Source organism: Brassica rapa, chromosome A09 (genome assembly GCF_000309985.2).
Source record: "Brassica rapa cultivar Chiifu-401-42 chromosome A09, CAAS_Brap_v3.01, whole genome shotgun sequence".
NCBI lineage: Eukaryota > Viridiplantae > Streptophyta > Magnoliopsida > Brassicales > Brassicaceae > Brassica > Brassica rapa.
The window spans coordinates 19,612,274-19,637,763 of record NC_024803.2 but is presented as its reverse complement, the minus strand read 5'-3'; the positions used below and the strand labels follow the sequence as shown (position 1 = coordinate 19,637,763).

Genomic DNA, 25,490 nt, shown 5'->3' with positions numbered 1-25,490 from the left:
TCAAACTAATTAAGCAATATTGTTTGAAATTATTCATATATGTCTTGTTATTAGTTTAACAATCTTGTATGGTTAGCGCATTGTTTGTCAATTGAGTTAATATTTGTATTGATTCATTTAGAATGAGATTCACTTGATGGTCGCTTTATATTGCATACTGTTTGATCCACAATTTTTGATCAAATAAAATTTAACGATAGTTAAATAAAAATTATGTTAATCAGATCAATACAAGCATAACAAATTTTTAAGCAGTTTGCAAAATTGAGACACAATGAGTCCACAAATCATCACTTTTCTTCAAATACTCTGTTTCGTGGGCAACTAAATGCGGCTTCTCAGCAATATATTTGATAAGAGTATCGTGACACATTTTTCCTTCTTGAACAAGATCATGACAACAGGCATCAGTGATGGTTAAATTTTCAAAGACAACACCAATTATATCCAACGCACATTTTGGACTGATTTTAAGAAGACATGTATCCCATAGTAATTTTGCTTCAGCTTCTTCAACAGAGAATGCAGGAACGAACGCACAAATCAAAGCAACAATAACGAATACGATTGTAGTTTGGGAAGAAGTGTGAGCCATTGTGCCAATGTTTTCGAAATAAGTGGCAAATGTTATTAATATAATATATTAAAATGTTTGTATCTGGTATTTTAGAATGAAATTTTTGTCTCATATTTATAATAGATTAAACACTCAAACCCAAACTAAACGTATTTTCAAGTGAACATAAGAAATTAATTAATGCAGTTTAACGTTAAATAAAATGTGACTGTTAATATGAGTTTTCTCTAACATATTTAGAAAATTTAGAAAAAATAAATATACTTATTTGTTTAAACTATATACTATCAAAATAGCATAATTCTAAATTATTAATGTTTTAAGTTATGTTGTTGTTATGAAATAACCTGCCAATTGAATTTAACCGTTGTTTATACGTATTCTCAACTTTCTGTAAATGCTAATAGGCTCCATCATTTTACAGAAATTTAGGTTTAAAAATGTGAATTTATTCGAGTATGGATTGTCCTATATCACATATCCTTATTTTGTAAGAATTTACTACTAAAAAAATTCTATAGCTGAACCAAAAATAATTTATAGATTAAATAGATATAATTTCATAGAAATGAAATTGGAACTAACGAAAAAACAATATTTGAGTTAAACATTTAATTTGCCAAAATTAAATGGTTGTAATCTATTAAATTTTTCGAAGCCAAATCTAAAAATTGTAAAAAATGAAATTAAAAAATATGCACAATTTTTTTCGAAAACTTTTGTGATCGATCTAAAACTCAAATCTATACGCTCCATCCTAATATCATTGGCATAACTATTATCTACTTACTAGTCATAGGATATTGTTATTTTGCGTGATTACATCCAGTCTCATTATTTTCTTTATAAATGATCGTATTTAAAAAATTGTCGAGAACATGAGTATTCAAAATATTATTTTTTCCAAGTCATTATTTTAGCATGTACTTAAACTCTAAGATTTCAAGGTGAAATATTAGCTGTTTTTAGCTTCTTGTTTTAAATGATCAAGATAATTTTAAGTGTTTGTAAAAATTAAAGATACGTTAAATCAAACTAATTAAGCAATATTGTTTGAAATTATTCATATATGTCATGTTATAAGTTTAACAATCTTGTATGGATAGCGCATTGTTTATCAATTGAGTTAATATTTGTATTGATTCACTTAGAATGAGATTCACTTGATAGTCGGTTTATATTGTATATTGTTTCATCCACGATTTTTGATCAAAGAAAATTTAACGATAGTTGAATACAATTATTGTTAATCAGAACAATACAATCATAACATATATTTAAGCAGTTTGCGAAATTGAGACACAATGAGTCCACAAATCATCACTTTTCTTCAAATAGTTTGTTTTCTGGGCAACTAAGTGTGGCTTCTCAACAATATATTTGATAAGAGCATCGTGACATATTTTTCCTTCTTGAACAAGATCATGACAACATGCATCAGTGATGGTTTAATTTTCAAAGACAACACCAATTATATCCAATGCACATTTTGGACTGATTTTAAGAAGACATTTATCCCATAGTGATTTTGCTTCAGCTTTTTCTACAGAGAATGCAGTAACGAACGCAAAAATCAAAGCAACAACGATGAATACGATTGGGAGGAAGGGTGAGCCATTTTGCCAATGCTTTTCGAACTATTCTGAAAAAAATCAAATATTTTTTATCCAAAGTAATTAAAATATCTGAATAACCCAAAAGAATTAATGTAGAATATTTTTTAATTATCTGATATTTTATCTGAAAAATACAAAGATCTCCAGTATCCCGATTTATCTAGAATTATCCAAAAAAAAAAACAAACCAGAACCAAAGTGGACCCAAAATTTATTACTCAGTTTCTACTATTGATATCCAAACTGGAACAAAAACCAAAATAGCGAAAGTGAAATTCATAAATAACTGAACGGTAACCTATATCTTTAGAACCGGAAAACCAACAAAAACCAGAATCAAACCGAAAACCAAATGGTATAGAGGCAACCAAAGTGTTTCATGTTGTGTTTAGACAATGAACAATGAAACTGACTATTTATGAATTTCAGTTTGTCTCTTAATGTTTTGTTCCTGTTGGACAACAATAGTAGAAACTGACTAATAAATTTTGGGTCCACTTTGGTTCTGGTTTGGTTTGTTTTAAAACATCATTTTGTTGTTAAATAATATAGATTAATTGTTATTTGTGAAATTATTGAAACTATTTATATATTACATTAAAATATAACTTTTTATAATTTTATTATATTACATTATATTTTCAATTGATTTTGGCTTGGAAGTGGATTAATTTATAATCAGAAGACAATAATTAAATGTTAATAGTATTATAATTATACTATTAGAAATTCTTTTAAAAAATGTTATTCTTACTTTAGATTTTCTTCAACTATATCAAAGAGAAATAGAAATAAAATATAAAATATAAATCATTAGATTTTCTTAATTTTTTAATTTCATAATTTTGTATTCTATAACCAAAAAATGGTAGAGGTCTTTTCATCTCAAACGAAAAAATATTAATAAATAAAATTTGATTTTTTTAAAAAAATATTATATTTACTATTTTATTTTAAAGTAAACTTTTAATTTTTTTACAAAATTAATATATATTTTCATGTACAATAGTTTTAGCGTAAACTTCTCCGCCCGTAGGGCGGGCCAACCAATAGTAATATTATAAAATAACTAAATTAACCAAAAATCAAAATACATGATATTTGTAATCAATTTTAATATTTTAAAATATATATTAAATATATCTAAAAATGAATCTAAAGATAACTCATTAAAAACTTATGCAAATTTAGGATAAAAAGTTATTAATATGAAAACCTACATACTATACATTTTGACAGTTTATTTTAAACCAATACAACCTCTTCAGATGAAAAGATACATTGTTAGAGTGAAAGTTACATTGTAGACATTTTGACAAATAAAAATAAATTAATGCAACTTTTATGATGAAGAAACGCATCATTAAGATGAAGAAATACATATTTCTACATTTTGACAACTTAAACAAAAACAATACAACTCTTAAAACCAAAAGACACAATGTTAAAATGAAAAATTGCATCTTTGGACATTAATTAAGATTATTATTAATGAGTTTTGTAATTTCAAAAAAATATTGATTAGTTTTGTTTTTCCAACATGTAATTATTATAATTTTTATAAAGTAGTTATAATATCTAAATAAGTATATTTGTACAATATTTGTACAAAATTGAGATTAATTTTTTTTTCCCAACATGCAACTATTGAAAAACTTTTTAGAAGTAGTTAAAATAATTCAATAAGTGTATTCCTACATTTTTTCAACATGCAACTATATATTAGAACTTTTTTAAAAAGTAGTTATAGTATCTTAACCAATGTATTTATTAGTTTTAAGAGTTATCTTCTCATTATAAGAGTTGTATATTTTCATAAAACTGAAGTTAGTATTGTTTTCCCACTATACAACTATTATATCTAATGGTGAGGATTGATTTAATTTATACAATCCAATGGCCAGGGTTGATTTAATTTATACAATAAGTGACACCTGATGGAGATAATGATTATCCAGCTTTCAACACTTGGAAAGTCAGTTATTCTTGTCACTTGTACATATGTCATTTCACTAAGAAATGAGAAAATACGTATCTTGATTTTTGTGTAGTATAAATACCTCATCTTCCCTTTGTACTTTCGATTATGAACGTAAACAATAATAATCAAGAAACACAATTCCACTCTCTCTCTCTCACGTTCCACCATCTCCCATATATATGTTGTCTTTATTATAATTATAAAGCTATCTATTAAATACAATAAAATACTACTTCACTTTCTATTTCACAACACGTTATCAGCACGAATCTCTAACCAACTAAGGTTTATCAATCCGAAAGTTCTTAAACCAGTCAAAGTAATATTTAAATTTATGTATTTCAATATATTTAATTTATTTAAATTTTATTATTGTTTTGGAGTGAGAGGCTGGACCTTCTCCGTTTGGGATGATAGGCGCTGCCTTTCCCGACTGATCGTTATGGTAGGCTATACCTTCACGATCAGAGAAACACGTGGCAAGTTTTGCCTCCGTGAATTGAAAAAAAAAGGGTTACGTGGAAGGCTTTGCCTCCGTAAATAAAAAAGAAAATGTCATAAATGGTAGACTAAGTCTCCTCAGACCTTGAAATAAGTAAAAGTCAAAATGGTAGACCATGTCTCCTCGGACTTTGAAAAATGATCAATATGGTAGTCTAAGACTCCTCGGATCATGTGGTAGGCTAAACCTCCAATTTTATTTATTGCTCTTTAAATTTCTGCAATTTAATTTATGCATTTATTTTATGCTTTTAATTTATGCATTTAAATTTTCGTCTTCAATATATTATTATTCTATGAATACGGTTATCATGTCAAATTTGACAAAGCTCAAAATTAATGCCCTTGTTATTACGAGAAATAATTATAAGACTTGGGCAGTGGGTGCAAAGATGCACCTGAGAGAAAATGAGCTTTGAGAAATCATCGATAAGTTGAAACGATATCGGATGAGAAAAGAATAAAGCCATGATAATTCACACCACTTCAATGATGGTTTATAAGATGAGGCGTATCATGAAAAAAAGATTTGGAAGATCTTTGAATAATTAAATCCTTGAAAGAAATGATTCAATAAATAGTTGGAGTTGATGTAAATCCTCCTTGAAAACTGAAAAAAAAATGAAATCATGATACTAAACCATCAAGTCGGTCCTACTAGAAAAGGACGAAGGTGTAGATGCGGTTGAAACCCCCTATCGTGGTCGTGAAAGAAGACGAGGAAGAAGATTCCGTCCCTGTGAGAATAATGAGAACTTCCACAAAATGAAAGTGGTTGGGTAACAAAAGGCCAACATAACAGGTTTGCTATAGATACGGCCAGAAAGAAAATTTGGTACGTAGTTGTCGTACGCCAAATATTTAGCCGATCTATATTTAGAATCAAAAAGAAAAAGAGAAAGGAAGTATATTAAACTTCGTATCTTATGAGCCCGAACCATCTTTCATAGCTTGAATACTCATCTCGATGATTCAGATTTTCTGGTTGGTCCAGAAAATAAAAATAAAATATCGATGTGACATGAGAATTATTTTCCTCAATAAGATTTTGAGATTCATGATGGAGATAGATAAACCTGGCAGATATTGAGTCATCGTACATGACTACTAAAGGTAACAAATATTTCTTTTCTCTAAAAATAAATAAGTATAGTATCTAGTAATATAAAAATTACTATTGGCTCTAGAGGAGCTTATGAAAAGACATGCATAAGAAAAAATGGCAAAATTATAAATGAGTGGTAAACCTGGAGTTTACTGATATATAGTCATCTCCAATAATGTTATCGACATTATTGTGAAATGTTGAAAAACCAAAAGTTTTTCACATATAGCATGTCAAGAAAATAAAGGAAACCATCATGGGTGATGAATCATCAAACAAGTTCATTATATGTGATTTCTTTAAGCAACCCAAATTAAGATCTCACTCTAAAGGATTTGAAACATAATTCATCCTAAAATGGGAAAACTGAATATGTTATTGGTTCTAGAGTGGGATTCAGTACGAGATTTTAGACATGGAGTGTCATCATCTCAAGGGGGAAAATTAAAGAATCCTAGTGAGTGTAACATTGAAAAATTATGTTTGCACTTGAAAAAGAACTTGATAAAGTAAATTCAATTAAGATGATCCCCATGATCGGGTGTTAATAAAGATATATACAATCCAGAGGGATAAAGTATATGGATAAAGTTTGCTAGAAGCATATGATAAGCTGATGGAATGAGATATGTGAAATGGATTACAATGATAAGTAGAATAATCCATTTACAAAATACATGCCAGACATTTTGATGAAATAATGATATCTCATATTCCAGCTGAAAATGCTCCAATAAGAAAATGTGTCCTAAAAGGACGATATATTAGTCTATATCACGCTGGAGACGTGATAGACCACTTTGGTTCCAAAGAGTCCTCGAAAAGGAGCAAAAATATGAATAGAGGATGAATCTCATGATGAGATCGTTGATATGGTTAATATTACAGTCAGGTACCTGGGTAAATCATCAATGATGATAAAGAGATCTCAATTAACCATATCAGTACGGGTAAAAAAGGTGGAACCAAAGAAAAAATAGATTATCGACAATAAAATAAAAAAAGCGCTATATAAATAAGGATTATGAATCTACCTCTATGTATGAGGGTAGAGTGAATTGATTGGCCATCAATTTGATATAAAGCTCGTTAGAAAAACGAGAGATTTTTGGACCAAAAGTCCAAGGTATAGTTCTCCAGAGAATGAAATGAAAGATGACCTTGAGGTATGAAAAACGGCTTGCTCCGAGGTCACTGGAGAAAATTTTAAATAGATATAATATATTGAAATGTCTGACAGGACAAAAATGACTTGAGTTGCATCTTGATATTTAGTAGTCCCTGGAGAGTTAAAGATGCTCTCGTGAATGTATCGAACTCTGAAAGAGTTAAAACAAGCCGTATATAAGGTATCTTAAACCGGTAACTGGTGATATGTTTACGGCACGATTTGCCGATTGCCATTTTAATGAGGATAAATTTCCAGCGTTGGGGGGAGGAATTTGAGAAATTCCTACAGAGATTACATAGTGTACACAGTTGTTGTTACACTTTGGTCCCCTACGAATCAAAGAGGGCTAAAAATTCAGGAAATTATGCATTTGCATAATTTGACAAACCAGTTACTAAGTGTGTTCACAGATATGACATGATCTACCCGCTGAAAATGTTTCATCCAAAGTTGATGTTCCTAAAGAACAAACTGATGGTAACAAAATGAATGAACCTAGGGTTCAGTTAAAGAGGGGGAGACTAGCGGGTTCTAAAGATAAAAATCCCCGAAAGAAAAAAAAAATTGTTGAGCAAAACAGAAAGGTTCGAGAAGAACCTGATATTATAAGATGTCTGAAAGAAGGCATAAGTGGAAAGGTTCCAAAAGAACCTGATATTGAAAGATGTCTGAAAGAAGGCATAGTGGAAGGGTTCCAGAAGAACCTGATACTGAAAAATGTCTGAAAGAAGGCATAGATGAAAAGGTTCAAGATGAACCAAATAAAGATGATCCAGATGAAGTAAAGGGAAAAGAAAAATATGAGATTTCCATCAACTACACCCTTGATGAAAAGTTATAAGATAAAAGATGTTGATGAAATGTTCTCCTTTTCTGTGTCCAAAGAGATCGATCATAAAAATGATGATCCTGATCCAAGGTCTATTTAGGAATGTTAAAAGAGATGATTGAGAGGAGTGGTAGAAGGCCATTTGAATTGAATTATTCTCCCTAAATAAAAGGAATGTCTTTGGACCTATAGTCATAATGCCTGAGAATATAAATCTTGCCGGGTATAAGTGGGTATTCGTGAGAAAAGTAACACGATATAAAGCCTTATTAGTTGCCCAAGATTTTTTTCAGAAACCGGGAATTGATTTTGAGTAAAAGTATTCCCCGGTAATGGATGCAATTATGTTTAGATTTTTGATGAGCCTAACGGCGTCTAAAAATCTTGAGATGCATCTCATGGACGTTGTGACTGCATATTTGTATGGATCGTTGGATAACGATATATATATATGAAACTCCCTGAGGGATTAAAAATGCCAGGGGCATTGAAAGAAAAATCCAGGAAGATTTGTTCGGTCAAGTTACAGCGATCACTTTACGGATTATAGCAATTCGGATGCATGTGGTACAATCGCTTAAGTGAATATATCTTGAAAAAGGGATATGTGAATAATTCGATATGTTCATGCGTTTTTATAAAGAAATCGTCATCTGGCTTTGTGATCATTGATGTATATGTAGATGACCTGAACATAATTGAAACTCAAAAGGAGGTTGATGATGCTCGGACTCATATGAAAGAAGAGTTCGAATTAAAAGATCTCGGTAAGACAAAGTTTTGTCTTGGACTCCAGATAGAGCATTTCCGAGAAAGAATATTTGTGCATCAATCAAACTATACAAAAAGGTTATTGAAACGCTTTTGTATGAATAAAGTGACTCCTTTGAGTACTCCAATGGTAAATAGATCTCTCGATGGTAAAAAGCTTTGATTGCGAAACTGAACAGGGAACTCTTAGCAGCTTATAAAAGTGAAGAAGAGTTTTGGCGGCAAAGAAGTAGGATATTGTGGCTTGCCTCTGGAGACAAGAACTCAGGCTTCTTCCATGCCGTAGCAAAGGTAAAAAGGCTCGTAATCGAATCTCGGTGATTGAAGACACATTCGGCAATGCTGTTTTCGAGCAGGAGCATATAGCAGCGAAAATTGCAGAGTATTACGATCACTTATTCACAGCAGGGAACCAAACTTCAAGTGGGGAAGAAGTCTCTGCCATTATCAATAAAGCAATCTTCCCCACCATCACCCTCTAGATGAATGAAGAGTTGATCACGATACCATCCACTGCTGAAATACGCACCGCTCTCTTTTCGATTCACCCGGACAAAGCACCCGGACCGGATGGCTTCTCAGCATGTTTTTTCCAGTCAAATTGGGACATGATCGGACCTGGGATATGTAAGGAAATCCAAGATTTCTCCAGCTCAGGAACCATGAGGGATTCGACCAACTAGACCTATGTTCGACTCATCCCCAAAATCACAGGCGCTAAACTGGTCTCTGATTACAGGCCGATTGCATTATGCAATGTGACGTACAAGATAATCTCGATGATCCTTTCACTCCGGCTGAAACCAGTACTTCAAAGCCTTATTGGCGAGACACAATCAGCCTTTATCAAAGGACGAGCAATCTCCGACAATGTCTTGATTACACACGAGCTTCTTCACTATCTGAAAACGTCGGAAGCAAAGGTTAATTGTTCAATGGCAGTCAAAACGGACATGAGCAAAGCCTACGACCGCCTCGAATGGAAGTTTATCCGAATGGTATTCGAACAGCTTGGATTTAACGAGACATGGGTAGACTGGATCATGAGCTGCATCTCGACGGTCTCCTACTCATTTCTTATAGATGACACAATCCATGGCAGAGTCACTCCTTCCCGTGGTATCCGACAGGGTGACCCCTTATCCCCTTACATTTTCATCTTATGTCGGGAAGTTCTCTCCGGACTATGCCGTAAAGCTCATATTAGCGGACATATGGTGGGTCTAAGATTGGCCAGAGCAGCTCCATGCATCAATCATCTCCTCTTTGCGGATGATACGATGTTTTTCCTTAAGACGGACATGAAGAGCTGTGCAGCGCTAAAGGATATACTAGGCTTGTATGAGACCGTTTCTGGACAGATGATAAACCCGACTAAATCCTCAATATCCTTCTCTTCGAAAACCCCGTAGGAGACACGGCTACGTGTCCAATCATACCTCGGGATCGAAAAAGAAGGTGGAATAGAAAAATATCTAGGTCTGCCAGAACACTTCGGACGCAAGAAAAAGGACTTGTTCACAAGCATAGTCGATCGGATACGACAACGGGCAAACAGTTGGTCGTCAAGACACCTATCTAGTGCAGGAAAGTTGGTGATGCTCAAATCAGTTCTCTCAGCCATTCCGAGTTATGCCATGACTTGCTTCCAGCTTCCTATCAGCCTTTGTAAAAGGATCCAATCAGCTCTCACGAGATTCTGGTGGGATTCTTGTGCGGACACGAAAAAGATATGTTGGGTTTCTTGGAACAAAATCACTAAGCCAAAGGACATGGGGGGGGGGGGGGCTTGGTATTAGGGATATTCAACTCTTCAATACTGCTCTGCTAGCAAAGCAAGCATGGCACATCATTACCATCCCCAACAAGCTACTATCTCGCGTATTGACAGGGAAATACTGTCAAAAAGCTTCCTTCTTACGAGTATCCTTACTTTGTGCTTGCTCACATGGCTGGAGAGGTATCTTAGCCGGAAGAGACCTCCTCTGTGAAAAGCTCGAGGCAGTGATCGGTGATGGTGAAGATACTAGAGTATGGAAGGACCGATGGCTTAGTACTGACATGGCCCGCGCACCAGTAGGTCCAGCCCCTGAAGCATTTCAAGATTTGAGGGTGGCGGATCTTCTAACTCGGGATTCTAAGGAGTGGAAGATACAACTGATAGAACAGATCTTACCACATCACCTTGCGGAGATTAAATTACTGAAGCCAAGCAAAACAGGAGGCAACGACGGGGTTGTATGGTTAGGTGCTCGGAGTGGAATCTACTCCACGCGTTCTGGGTATTTTGCTGCAGCAAAACTAGAGAACCAGAGACACACTCCCCAGTCTAGGATCAACTGGAAAGCTCTGCTTTGGACTGGACGGGTATCGCCAAAACTACAGGTCTTCCTATGGAAAATCACACAAGGAGCACTACCGGTAGGAGCTAACTCGCAACTCCGAGGTATGCTCCATAACACCTCGTGTCCATGTTGTGATATGCTAGAGACAGTTCTTCATCTATTCCTCCACTGCGACTACGCCAAGAAAGTGTGGGCATCCTCTCTGTTCTCACTGCACTTCGACCCTGACAACTTTACGGACATTACAGCATTCTCTGATGCATTGAAACACTGCAAAAGCTCAGTCTGCCTCCCTCCCCTGAGAATTTTATCAGATATATATTCCCATGGGTCTGCTGGAGCTTATGGACAGCTAGAAACAAACTGATTATTGAGGATAGGAAGATATCACATGAGGAGTCAGTTTCTAAGGCTATCTCGAATGCCCGAGAATGGAACTCAATACAAAGTGTTACCTCACCGCCACCAGAACCGCGACACAAGATGTTGAACATACCCGATCAGGATGTTCTAACTCTTGGCTTCTCTGATGTTGCTTGGAATAAAGAAACTAATACTGCAGCTTATGGATGTATCTTCTTCAACAAGGAAGGACAGATCATACACCAGGAATCGTGCGTGGAACGACATGTCTCATCACCTCTTACCGCCGAAGCTCTAGCACTACGCTGGACAATCAATAAAGCCCTATCACGTGGCTACAATAGCATCTGTTTCAACACAGATTGCAGATCGCTCCTAGTAGCAATCACCTCGAGACCTCCTCCGGCTGAACTCTTCGGAATCATCCAGGATATCGACTTTCTATCTTTTAATTTCGCTGCTGTTTCATTTAAGTTTATTGAGAGACGTTTCAATTCCCCTTCAGACCAGCTTGCTAAGGCTGCTCTTTGTAATACTACCTTTTCTTCCACACCATAGTTGGGTGTTGGGCTTTTAATATAAGTTATGTTTTGTTCAAAAAAAAAGAACGTTTTTAAAACAGAAACCTGTAACAAATTGGTTTCTTTAGTTCTCCATTATTACTTCACAAACATATTTAAAACATAAATCCCTAAAACGTTCATAAAATTGCTCTCCAATTACTTCTGAATTTATCTCCGAGTTCTTTTTTATTTTTGCAGATGTCATCAATTGTTTATAGAAAAAAATCAATCTAATGGTTGAGTTTGCTCATAATCTCTAATCTATCGGCTTTAATTTCATTTATGAACATGAGTATGAAATCATAGTTTCAATTAAACAAAAAACGTGTTCCTTAAAGAATATTTCTTTTCTGAAACTTAATATTAACCATTTTATTGAATATTTTTCATAATCGAGAATTGTATATTTCAGAAGCTTACCATCAAACCATTTCATAATAAAAAACTTTTTAAATATTTGATCAATTAAAAAAACATATGTTTATTCATTAAAGAGTTATTTCTTATAAGAAAATTAATCATTGTACATTTTCACTGAACCATTTCATGATAGAAAATTGAATAAGTTAACAAATATATAAAAATTTTTGTTTTCAACATTTAATTTATAATCATTTTAAAAATAATATTGATTTTAATTTTGATTAGTTTACCTAATAATTCTGAAGGATCGCATCACTTTGGCATAAGTGTTTTTAATATCTTTTATTTATAATAAAATTATAATAATCTTATTTTCATCTTCAATGCTTTTATTTTTAACTATATCATTTGTATATATTTTTAAAAACATTTATACATCATCATTTTTGTTTTAAACATTTAATTATTTTGAAGGGTTGCATCACTTTGGCATTAGGGTTTTCAATATCTTATATTTATAATAAAGTTCAAATAATCTAATTTTCATCTTTAATGTTTTTATTTTAACAATAGTTATATATATTTTAAAAACTCATATATTTTTATTTTTTAAACATTTAATATGTAACCATTGAAAATTAATACTGAAAACTTAATATTAACTTTCCTCCGGGGTCCACATCCTAGTATACACCAAACTTAGATTGCATACTTTTTACAAACTAAAATATTATAAATTTTAGACAAAAAAGCTTCTCTCTCTTCTCTGTTCCCTCACCTCGATATTTCACGGAGATAGAGATGGGACGAAGCTTTTTTTTATATTGCCGGTTTGTTTCCGGCATCTTTCAACCGGCTTCGGATTTCATTGACCGGTTCCTGTTTCTGGAGATGCACCTTTCTTTGGTGATTTGCCGGCTCTGCCTCCGGTGTTCTTACCTTCTCTTTCGGTGATGGAAAGCCAGCTTTGTCTCCGTCTCACAGTTCCTGGTGTGAAGGTGGCTCTTCACCGGCTTTGTTTCCTTTTTTCTACGATTTTTTTTTTCTTTGGGCTGATGGCCCAGAGTCGTTTGTAAAGTATGATTTTTTTTTTGGGTTTTCAGTTTTATAATTTGTTGGATTAGGTCCATTTGGGCGTTGACCCATTAATAAATCATCGGAGGGAAAAAAAATTGTATAAACCATGAATAGAATTTGTATACTGAATATATTTATATAAAAGTAATCAATTTTATGAAGGGTATAATGGTCTTTAAAAGGCTCAGTATTACGAGAACCCTAATAATGAGGTATCTATATAAAGAGCTGAAAAACCTTTGGCAGTCCTCTTTTGTTTTGTGTTCTGAAGAGATCGTCACTGCTTGAAGACGTCTTGCTGCTTTCGCGTATCTCATCTCTGCAAATCACAATGGTAATAACCATTTTGCTCTGATAAAACGTTATTTTCTCCATCTGCAATTGAAACCCGACTTTTATATTCTTCTCTCCTGTTCAAAATCTACTCGCTCTTAGGTTTGTGTTAGTTTATGGAATCTGTAGTCGCGAGTTTATTATTACAAGGAGGTTTGAAAAGTGTTGGTTTTCTGATTGAGATTTTGTAATGATGTGTAGTCTTTGGTCGCAAATGAGGAGTTTCAGCATATTCTCCGTGTGCTGAACACAAATGTTGATGGTAAGCAGAAGATAATGTTCGCTCTTACCTCTATCAAAGGTATTGGGAGGCGATTGGCTAACATCGTCTGCAAGAAGGCTGATGTCGACATGAACAAAAGGTTTGAGCTTTTCGTCTTGTCTTCTTTGAAATAGCTGAAATAGTTAGTAATGGTGTCTTCTTATCAGTGATTCCGTTTTGAGTGGCTTTTTTTTTCTCCTGTGCAAGGTCTAGGTGGTTCCATATCTTTTAATATTTAGATTCCTGTTTACTCCTATTGATAAATGTATTAGTTTGTTGTCTAATGCGGATGTAAGCTTAGCTTTATTTTCTGGTTTTATCTTTCACAAAACCTGACTGTTGCCTTCTCTGCTCTTCTACACTTGCCTGTCTGAAAGACAGAATAGTTACTCTTGACTGTGATCATGTAAATCATATTAGTTCTTACTCACCAGTTTATTGTTGGTCATGCAAATGCTCTTTTCAAATGTTTTGGTTTTCTGTGAATGCTGGTGTCTTGTTTTGTCCTATTGATATAAGTAATAGTTTGTTGTCTTATTTGGAAGTAAATGTTTATGTAAATAATCAGCTTAGCCTTTTTTTCAAGTTTGTAACTTAGCAATTACCTGACTGGGTTATCAATCTTTCCTAGATCCAGTTTTGTTATTGTATGCTTGTCTTGAGTCGTGTGTTTTGTTGCTTATTCCACTTTGCAAATCATGCTTTATTTGGAAATTTGTTGTCTTACTTGATAATTGTACAGGGCTGGTGAGTTATCTGCAGCTGAAATCGACAACCTGATGACAATTGTCGCAAATCCAAAACAGTACAAGATCCCAGACTGGTTCCTGAACAGACAGAAAGATTACAAAGACGGAAAGTACTCCCAAGTCGTCTCTAATGCCCTTGACATGAAGCTCAGGGATGACCTTGAACGTCTCAAGAAAATCAGGTAAACGCATACTGATGCCAATCATCATATTAACTTGTTAACACTGTGTGTTCTCTTGGTGTTTGAATTGAATGATTGATGTAACGGTGGTTTTGCAATGTGCAGGAACCATCGTGGTCTGAGACACTACTGGGGTCTCCGTGTTCGTGGACAACACACCAAGACCACCGGCCGCAGAGGAAAGACTGTTGGTGTGTCAAAGAAGCGTTAAGCAAGCCTATTGTTGCTAGTTACTACTTTATTGAATATGCTTCACAAGGATCGGTTTTGATTTATGTTTCTTCTTCGAACTAGTTTTTGAGACACCTTTTGAATCTAGTTTTGGAACCTTTGCAATCTTATGATCTTTCTTTGTTTTACACATGTGCCTGCTTTCTCTATTGTTAGCTATTATTGTGCCTTTCAAGTTATTACAGCTTAAACATAGATTAATTTACTTGTTTGTTATAACTAACTGGAAAATAATGCTAATAAATCGGTCTACGTATATATCCAAATAGTGGTTTAATAGGGAAACTCGCATCATTCTGTGGTTGTGTTTTGTGGTAAAGAATGGCTCTTCCACTCCTTACCACCGGGTCTACCGTAGGCATCTTAGAGTTAAGACGGAAGTAGCTTCTGTAACCGGAAGATGAGAAGGCTGAATGTAGCCTAGACATCTTAGAACAAGTGTCAAATGAAGATTGGTTATCTCTCCGTTTGTGTCCGGTAAACAGGAAACGCTTCAAAGAGCATGTGTGACCCCTCTTTTTGTCGCTAAATTGTATATATCATTACCTAAAATGAAATTGTCCGGTTTACAACAAGTCACCCTTACAATTACGAAAACGGCTGCTTCAGAAAGAAAAATAATCTATACTATTATTTGCGAAGTAAATTTTTATAATGAAGCTCTCACGTTGAAAGTTACAGTGGTTAATATCGTTTATATCCTTAATGAATAAAATGTATAAATAAATTAAAAAATAAAAACGAAATTTTAATTGATTTTGATTAGATAATTGATTATTATTAAAAATAGTAAGAATTATCCAAAATCTGAAAATATAATTTAAAAAAGAGATAACTTCTGTATATATTGTATTGTTATCTGAAAAAGTCTTTAAGTAAAAAGTTAAAAACATAAATTCTATAACTAAATATTAATTAAATAAAATTATTAATTATAATTAAAAATAGAATATTGAATTATCCAAAATCTAAAAATATAATTTAAAAAGATAATTTATATATATATATTGTATTGTTATCTGAAAAAATATTTTAGTAAAACGTTAAAAATATAAATTATATAATTAAATATCAATCAAACAATTTTTTTAATTATATAATTTTAAACTATTATTTGCGAAGTAAATTTTTGCAATGAAGTTCTCACGTTGAAAGTTAGAGTGGTTAATATAGTTTAACCCTTAATGAATAAAATATATAAATAAATTAAAAAATAAGAACGAAATTTTAATTGATTTTGATTAGATAATTGATTAATATTAAGAATAGTAAAAATTATCCAAAATCTGAAAATATAATTTAAAAAAGAGATAACTTCTGTATATATTGTATTGTTATCTAAAAAATTCTTTAAGTAAAAAGTTTAAAACATAAATTTTATAACTAAATATTAATTAAATAAAATTATTAATTATATAATTAAAAATAGAATATTGAATTATCCAAAATCTAAAAATTATAATTAAAAATATAATTTATATATATATATATATTGTATTGTTATATGAAAAAGTATTTAAGTAAAACGTTAAAAACATAAATTATATAATTAAATATTAATCAAATATTTTTTTAAATTATATAATTAAAAAATATAATATTGAGTTATTTTAAGATTTATTTTAGTAATGAATCTATCTATATATATAAAAATATGTTTGCCTCTCTCCTAAGCTATCCACGTGGAAAGTCACTCTTTGACAGACCGACACGTGTCTCTGAGTTTTATTTCTTTGGCTAGACTTGAGTTTAACTTTGGGCTTATACTATGAACAATTGAAAGGGCTTTTTACTCTTTAGTATTATTGAATGTGTTAGTTATTTCTTAATACATAGTAGATAAAACAAAAAAAACACACATTACGATATGGACGTGATATTATCATCAAAGCAATATTTACCATATGTACCTCATCTTGTGATAATTTATAAAGTAGCAACGAATCTATGAGTTCTGCAAATTTACAATTACATACTTTAGAATTTTAAGTATATAAACAGTCAACACTACTGTGTTGAATATTATATTCATATGATTTAAAAGCTTTTACAAATTTTTATTTTTAAACATACACCAAAAACTTTATGAAAGTAAATATCCATTCAGGTTCTCAACCACTTCAAATACCACCAACACCAAAAAAATTTAACAAGTGCACAAAAACTATAATATATTTAAAACTACAATAAATACATTAGTTAATGAAAAATCCTTTTTAAAAAATATTGTGGATGCATATATAAATATTAAGAGAAATGTATAAAAAGAAATAAAAGTAACAATAACTTTAAGAACAAAATATATAAGACTCAAAATATTTATAATTTGTGGTATAAGATATATTCAACTTATTGTCACAAAAAACCTATAAAAAAATACATATTTTAAGAACATTAAAAATCACTTTAAAATTTTTAACATTTAAAGAAAAACTATAAATCAATAATATTAATATAAAATTTTATCCCAAAAACTCAACACTAAATGCATAAACAAAAAAACAAACAAACCCTAAACCCTATAATCCTAAGCATTATTCTAAACCAAACCTTAAACCCAATCTAAACCAAACGCTAAACCTTTTCTACTGCCTAAAACCCTAAATCCTACCTAACCCTAAACCCTACATAAACCTAGACCTTAACCCTATCTAACCCTAAACCCTACATAAACCTAACCCTAAACCCTTCATACTAGGGGTGGGCGTTCGGGTATCCGTTCGGGTTCGGGTCGGGTATTTCGGATTTTCGGATATTTCGGTATAGAGGTGTAGGACCCGTTTGGGTATTTCTATACTTCGGGTCGGGTTCGGGTATTTTTAGTTCGGTTTCGGTTATTTCGGATCGGGTTCGGATATTTAGATTTTGAAAAAAAATTAAATTTTTCATTTCTTAAATTTCTTGTATTTAAGAATATAAATTTTACTTAACTTTTTTTTTATTTTTAATAGATTAAATGGTTAATAGATTTGAACATAACATTTTAAAACTAAAAATGCATTAATTTAGTTATTGTTTTAAAATTTTGGATGTAACTTTTTGTTAATTTTTGAAATAAAAAAACTTGACATGCTTTTTAAGTGAGTACCAAATCATTTTTTCCGTAATTGCATGTATATCATATGAACTTAAAGTATGTGTAGTATTAATATAAATATTTTATATAAAATAAGAGATGTAAACTAGAAATATAAGGTTAATTATACATATGTTCGGTTATCTTCGGATATCCATTCGGGTTCGGATATTATCCATTCGGGTTCGAGTATCCAATCTCTCCTAATTCAATACCCGTTCGGGTATTTTGCTACTTCGGTTCGGATTTCGGTTCGGATTTTTCGGATCGGGTTCGGGTGCCACTTCGGATATCGGGTAAAGTGCCCACCCCTACTTCATACTACCTAAACCCTAAACCTATCTAATTGTAAACCTACCTAACCCTAAACGTAAACCCTACCTAACCTAAACCCTATTTAACCCTAAACCCTACCTAACCCTAAACCCTTCCTAACCCTAAAACCCTACCTAAAACCTAACCCTAAACCCTACCTAACCTAAACCCTATTTAACCCTAAACCCTACCTAACCCTAAACCCTTCCTAACCCTAAAACCCTACCTAAAACCTAACCCTAAACCCTACCTAACCCTAACCCTAAATCCTACCTAACCCTAAACCCTTTCTAGCCTTAAATCCTATTAACCCTACTAACCCTAAACCCTTTCTAACCCTAAACCATGCTAACCCTAAACCCTTTCTAACCCTAAACCCTACCTAACCCTAAACCCTACCGAACCCTAAACCCTACCAAACCCTAAACCCTACCTAACCCTAAACCCTACCTAACCCTAAACCCTTTCTAACCCTAAACTTCACCTAACCCTAAACCCTGCCTAACCCTAAATCCTACCTAACCCTAAACCCTTTCTAGCCTTAAATCCTACTAACCCTAAACCCTACTAGCCCTAAACCCTTTTTAACCCTAAACCATGCTAACCCTAAACCCTACCTAATTCTAAACCCTACCTAACCCTAACCCTACATAACCCTAAACCCTACTAACCCAAAACCCTACCTTACCCTAAAACCTTTCTAACCCTAAACCCTTTTTAGCCCTAAACCCTACTAATCCTAAACCCTACTAAACCTAAACCCTACTAACCCTAAACCCTAAACTGTACCTAACCCTAAAACCTACTAGCCCTAAACCCTACCAACCCTAAACCCTACCTAACCCTAAACCCTACTAACCCTAAACCCTACCTAACCCTACCCTAAACCCTGCTAACCCTAAATCCTGCCTAAACCTAACCCTAAAACCCTACCTAAACCTAACCATAAATCCCGCTAAAACTTTACCAACCCTAAACACTAAAAAATAATCTCAAAACTTAAAGCTAAAAAAACCTAAACTCTACCGCTATGTAATTTGTTGTTGTGATATTCAAATAACCAATTACATAGCGGATTTTAAATCTTACATCCGTTATTTTAATTACCAAAATATTTTGAAAATTGTATTTTATGAATAAAAAGGTAAATTATATTTTAATAATGTGAAATTTTGTTAAATTAGAATGAAAAACTATTATCATAAATAAATAAAGAATTTTGATGAAATTTGAAAATCTTTGAATCGATAACAATTAATTAGTAATATTTCAAAAACCCTTAAACTATTATAGCAGTAGAATTTCAAAAAAAAAAAAAAATTAAAGTTCTCAAACATTTATTTGCCAATAACCATCCTTAAATCTTTGCTGATTCACAAAAAAATAATATTCTTTACGTAAATTGGAAACAAGTTTTGTTTTTTGACTAGAGACCCAAGTTTAAATTATACCACTAAAATATTTTAATATTTAATTGTTCAGAAATAACAAGTTAATGTTCTTAAAACAATAACCATCCTTAAATCTTTGCTGATTCACAAAAAATAATATTCTTTACGTAAATTGGAAACAAGTTTTGTTTTTTGACTAGAGACCCAAGTTTAAATTATACCACTAAAATATTTTAATATTTAATTGTTCAGAAATAACAAGTTAATGTTCTTAAAACAATAACCATCCTTAAATCTTTGCTCATTCAAAAAAATAATATTCTTTACATAAATTAGAAACAAGTTTTGTTTTTTGACTAGAGATCCAAGTTTAAATTATACCACTAAAATATTTTAATATTTAATTGTTCAGAAATATATATATTTATATATTCGAGAGTATACAATGCATAGATGATACTAAACTGATCGCAAGAATTCTTTTTAAAAAACACAATATAACTAATATAGTATACAAAGAACTTTTCAAAAATTTAGGAAACTTTTTAAGCCCGCGTTGCGGGCAAAACACCTAGTAATAAATTATGCATAGAGCGTACACTCAAAGGCGGCCCCATTAAGTTAGGGGTGTCATATGATATTGGTTAAAGTTAAATTTATATCTAAAGATTTATTCGGAAGAAATTGTACTTGTCTGTTAGCTGAAATGGCTTAACCCAGTTTTTTATCCCCTATAAACCATTGTTCGATACTCTATTTGACCTTTTGAGCGACCTTTTCTTTACTTAATGTTTCTTGTAGGGACGAGCATTCGGGTTCATTTTGACTCTATTTGGATTTTGGGTGTTAAAGATTTTATCTCCACTCAAATATTTATAAATTTTGGTTCGGGTTCGGTTCAGATTCAGATAATCCGTTTAAACTATTCTTAAAATTTTAAAATTCATAGTATGCTTTAAATTTTTCAAAATCTAAATAAATATTTCATATAATTTAATAATATATATCAAAATATCTAAATATAACATATAAATTGGCTTGGCTTAAATATTTGAATAGATAATCAATAGATATTTTAAGTAGTTTTGGTGTTTTGAGTATTGTTTAGATATTTCAGTTCTATTTTTTTTATCGAATTCAGTTTGATTTTTCATATTTGAATTTTTTGCCCAATCATAGTTTCTTTTTTACTAACGAATAATAGTGGCGTCCCATCTTATTTAGATTTTCTTGCATTTTTGTCTACTTTTCTGCAACTTTTTAAAAATATTTTATATAATATATTATTATAATATTTTTGATACTGGTTCAAAATATTTCTGAAAACGCCACTGCCTACACCATAGTCTACTCATCAAACCAGAACCATAAACCCTAAATCTTAGTCATCAAATCTTAAACTCTAAATCATGAACTCAAATATATATCAAACACTAAATCTTATATCCTATACTCTAACACTATACTACCTACCTTATACTCTATACTTAAACACTAATATAGCTGTTTGACAAAAAAAAAAAAAAACACTAATATAGCCCTCTCCTTATAAACTTAAGGGATAGATGATTCAACGGTGGTTTTGTACTGAACCAAATTTTTGAGGTACATGGTAAAGTATATATATATGGTTTAGTGTTTGGTTTAGTCGTTAAGAGACTAATCATAGTCGTTAAGAGACCAAAGAGTTGACATAGTCGTTAAGACTTAAGAGATCAATTATACAAATAGATTATGCAGATTGATATTTTAAAACGTGAAAATAATTGCATTCATATTTACTCCTAAAGTCCAAAGAAGATGATCTAAAAAAGACATGAACAAAACCAAAAACAAACAATATTTCAAAAATCGATAGAATTCTCTCTCAGTATCCCTCAGTGCAGTTCATTCGGTACATACCTATAAATTAAAACAATTAACAAATTCATTACACTAAAGAAGAAATATTCTAGTCCGAAAAATGAACAGGGAACATTAGCATTATTACATGGTCCTTAATTTTCCAGGCAAAGGCAGTACCAGTCCAGCAAAGCCATGAAAATAAGCAGAAAAGTACTACTAATGTGCTTATTTCCTGCAAGATAATGTGTGAGGGTGAAGGCCTTCAATATGAATGGCAACGAGACTATTTTTTAAACTGAGTAAGCTTTTATGAAGCTAGTAAATAAGTTACCTGATAATCATAGGCTATATATTATAGAGAACAAAGTCCCAAGTATTGCGTATATGTAGACTAAGCAATCTTCAAGCCAGAGGAATGCATGATTGTTCGCTCATAAGCCATGGGAATACTGTACTCCCAAGCATTCTTGAACCCAAGAAACATATGGATATATCAGTCCAAGATTCACTTCGCCTATCAGCCTGACCCAACATAACACATTTTATATTTAAAGACTACTTTCGTTTGGGGAAAACATTTAACAAAACACAAAAAAAATTTAACACTTTTCAAAGATACCTTCGTTTGGGAAAAAACATTTAACAAACACACAGAAAAGTGAAATGTAAAGAAGAAAACTCTGAAGAGAGATTGCAGTCACCTTGTCAAGTGTGACAGCCAAATTCTGAAGCCTCTGATTGTAGACACCCTCAGCCTGTATCATCAAAGTTACAGATATAATAAAAGTTGGAGAAAAAAAATTAAACCTCTTTTACAACATTCCAAAGCCTGCACAGAGTTTCAAATCACAAAAGACATGACCTATTGAAAGAAAAAAACTTCCCAAGTTACCAACGTTGTTACACTTACATGAGATCAGAGGTGGAGTAGCCAACACAGAGATAAAACACCATTGATTCTGTACTCACGCCATAAGATGGTAACTCGGATTCTCCATACACCGACCATACCGCATCGGCAATTAAAACCTTCACCAGCACGTTCTTCGTTGTCACCTCTAGTTCAGCTGATTTGTTTTGAAGGAGAAGTGAGCTCACAGGAGAAGAGATGGAAGCGATCTACGACGATGGAGATACGGCAGTGGTTTGGATTGATTGAACCAATGGGTCATTTTTATTTGTTTTGGAAATATGGTAATTGAATAAGATAATGGCATAACTGTTATTATGAGTTTTTTACCAAGGACATATGAGATTTTTCAGTTGGTTAAAAATCAAAGTGACACTATTTCCAAATTAAAATTTGGTATGATCCTATTTTCTAATTAGCAACTTAAAGTTTACCCAATTTTTAAGATTTCCTCCTCTTATCCAACCAAGTATTTGAAAAAAAAAATCATTTAATAATTTTTGGTTTCTTTTTCTCAAACTCCATTCAGAAAAGTGATTTAGGTAACGATATCTTAATTATTGAGGTAAAACTTGAAAACCTTATTTAGACCTCAAGACCAAATTAACGAAGGAGAAAAAAAGACAGAGAAGAGAGCGGGCCAAAGACTTAATTTGCAAGGTTTTTGAATTTTAGCCGACACATAAATATTTCTTACAACTTAAAGAGAAAAAGACATCATATCCATGGTAGATGTTAAAGCTTATGTGGTTTTCAGCAAAGTGTATTCGGTGTGGGAGGTAGTACAAAATATATAAGAAAATACCGTTAAAATTAAGGAAAAACAATATATTTGAAACTGATATTACGTATCTAACAAGGAAGACCAATTAGGAAACAAAAAAATAAAAAGAAGTGCGTGGAGTGAAAACAAAGAAGTAGGTTTGTTTGCATTGGTCGGTTGAATGTTAAAGTACATCATCTATTTATAGCAAACCACACTAGATCTTGTTCACACATATAAATATATTTGAACACCAAAAAAGCATCACAAATTTCTCACCATACTCCATCGTACTTTGTCTTCCACTCTTCTTCAGTTATGTGATTCATGTAAATTTAGGAAGAAAGTATCGAGAACGTGTTGTTGTATTCAGTACTCACAATGAGAATATATACAAGACAAAGAGATCTTCACAATAGATCCTTAGTTATCAACATCTACGTATATTCTATATTCTCTAACAACTCTTATACGACCTTATCTCGACTCCAGCAAAGCTTACTCCTCAAGTAATACCAGACCGGACAGAACCAAACCGTACCAACACTAACACTCCCCCTCAAGTAGGTGAATGGAGATTACGTACACCTAACTTGGATAGCAAGTAGTTAAACGCAGGACCTCCCAAGGCCTTTGTCATGATGTCTGCTAGCTGCTCTGTAGTGCGCACATGCCTGGTCACAATCAGTCGATCCTGTATTGCATCTCGAACACTATGGCAATCAGACTCTATGTGTTTCGTACGTTCATGAAACACAGGGTTGTTTGCAATATACAAGGCTGATTTGCTGTCACAAAACATCTCCATTGGCCACTTATGTTGCACTCCCATGTCGTTCAATAGTCTTTTCAACCATTTGAGCTCTCGCAACGCAGCAGCCATCGATCTGTATTCTGCTTCAGCAGATGAATGAGAGACTGTGTCCTGCTTCTTAGTTTTCCAGGAGATTGGAGAGTTCCCGAGCAGAGTGATGAAGGAAGACAATGATCGCCTCGTATTGGGGCAAGCAGCCCAGTCCGCGTCGCAGAATATACGAAGACGAAGATCACTCGCAGCGTTCAGCATAATTCCTTGTCCGGGGCATCCCTTTAAGTATCTCATCACTCGTACCACTGCGTCCCAATGTGCTTCTCTTGGTTTGTGCATGACCTGCGAGAGCACATGGATAGCATAACTGAGCTCAGGTCTCGTAATGGAAAGGTACACAAGCTTTCCCACAAATCGTCTAAACCGTGCAGGATTCGTGTAGAACGCCCCCTTATCTGACAGTAACTTATGGTTCTGTTCCATAGGAGTCGAAACTGGTTTACATCCGAGCATCCCTGCTTCTGCAACAATGTCTAAGGCATACTTCCTCTGAGACAAAAACATTCCTTCAGGCCCCCTTGCGATTTCAATTCCCAGAAAATACTTAGCTCTTCCCAAATCCTTCATCTTGAAACACTCATTCAGGTACACCTTGAACTTGCTCATCATCGTTGAATCATTTCCAGTCAAGATCAAGTCATCGACATAGATGAGCACTCGCAGCGACTTGTCTCCTTTGATATATGTAAACAATGAGTAGTCAGAGTAGGATTGCTTAAACCCGAAACCACTCCGGGATTGTTAGTGTTGGTACGGTTTGGTTCTGTCCACCACTCCGGGAACCCGACAATCTGCCAGCAATCCTTCTTGTCGTGTCCAGACCTTCCACAATGAGAACATACCAACGAGCTACCACGACTACGAGCCACTGCTGCAATCAAACCACTCATAGACGCACTGTCGCCAGCACCTCCGTCTGATTTCGCCATGAACCCGACTGCGTCTTGTTTAGGTTCAACTCTGGACGACACCAGACGTCTCTCTTCCCTTATCACTCGCTGATAAACAGAGTTGAGATCTGGTAAGGGCTCCATGCCAATGATGTTCGTACACACGTTACCAAAACGAGCATCATCTAGTCCCATTAGGAACGTGTGCACTTTCTCCTCTTCATACTCTGCAACGAACTTCTCTGAGGCCCCGCAAGTACATTGTGGGATTGGTTTGTATCTGAGAAGCTCCTCCCACTTGAGCACCAAGCGACCAAAGTATTACATAACACTGGAACCGTCTTGTCTACAAGCCGCTAACTCTGCCCTCAGTTGATGTACTCGAACCGCATTCCCGACGGAGAATCTCCTCT

At 33.2% G+C, this 25,490-nt stretch overlaps 3 protein-coding genes across 5 annotated transcripts; 1 reads left to right on the top strand and 2 right to left on the bottom strand.

The window, feature by feature from the left end:
* Window positions 1-128: 128 nt before the first annotated feature.
* Window positions 129-10,199, bottom strand: LOC117128114. Its single transcript, XM_033279793.1, has one exon. The coding sequence runs from the start codon at window positions 593-595 to the stop codon at window positions 248-250; it is 348 nt and encodes a 115-aa protein (XP_033135684.1). The 5' UTR covers window positions 596-10,199; the 3' UTR covers window positions 129-247.
* Window positions 10,200-13,438: 3,239 nt separating this feature from the next.
* LOC103838875 (40S ribosomal protein S18) lies at window positions 13,439-15,212 on the top strand. The gene is made up of 4 exons (XM_009115324.3): window positions 13,439-13,596; window positions 13,797-13,957; window positions 14,600-14,788; window positions 14,894-15,212. Exons 1-4 carry the CDS (start codon window positions 13,594-13,596, stop codon window positions 14,997-14,999), a joined length of 459 nt encoding a protein of 152 aa, XP_009113572.3. The 5' UTR covers window positions 13,439-13,593; the 3' UTR covers window positions 15,000-15,212.
* Window positions 15,213-21,472: 6,260 nt separating this feature from the next.
* LOC103838876 (uncharacterized mitochondrial protein AtMg00810) lies at window positions 21,473-25,162 on the bottom strand. 3 transcript variants are annotated; one of them, XM_033279091.1, is made up of 5 exons: window positions 22,557-25,162; window positions 22,348-22,401; window positions 21,978-22,168; window positions 21,792-21,878; window positions 21,473-21,703 (listed from the first exon to the last, which is right to left on the bottom strand). In XM_033279091.1, exon 1 carries the CDS (start codon window positions 24,794-24,796, stop codon window positions 23,879-23,881), a length of 918 nt encoding a protein of 305 aa, XP_033134982.1. In that variant the 5' UTR covers window positions 24,797-25,162; the 3' UTR covers window positions 21,473-21,703; window positions 21,792-21,878; window positions 21,978-22,168; window positions 22,348-22,401; window positions 22,557-23,878. The 3 variants fall into 3 exon arrangements, with proteins under 3 accessions (XP_033134982.1, XP_033134981.1, XP_033134983.1); XM_033279090.1 differs by having other exon boundaries at window positions 21,523-21,878; XM_033279092.1 differs by having other exon boundaries at window positions 21,523-21,878; window positions 21,978-22,112.
* Between the last annotated feature and the right edge of the window lie 328 nt (window positions 25,163-25,490).

Excerpts from the sequence above, each read along its gene's own strand:
- LOC117128114 (XM_033279793.1), bottom strand. The coding sequence starts at position 595 with ATGGCTCACACTTCTTCCCAAACTACAATCGTATTCGTTATTGTTGCT.
- LOC103838875 (XM_009115324.3), top strand. Across the intron at positions 13,958-14,599 it reads GATGTCGACATGAACAAAAG|GGCTGGTGAGTTATCTGCAG; the intron begins GTTTGAGCTTTT and ends ATAATTGTACAG. Across the intron at positions 14,789-14,893 it reads GAACGTCTCAAGAAAATCAG|GAACCATCGTGGTCTGAGAC; the intron begins GTAAACGCATAC and ends TGCAATGTGCAG.
- LOC103838876 (XM_033279091.1), bottom strand. The coding sequence starts at position 24,796 with ATGATGAGCAAGTTCAAGGTGTACCTGAATGAGTGTTTCAAGATGAAG.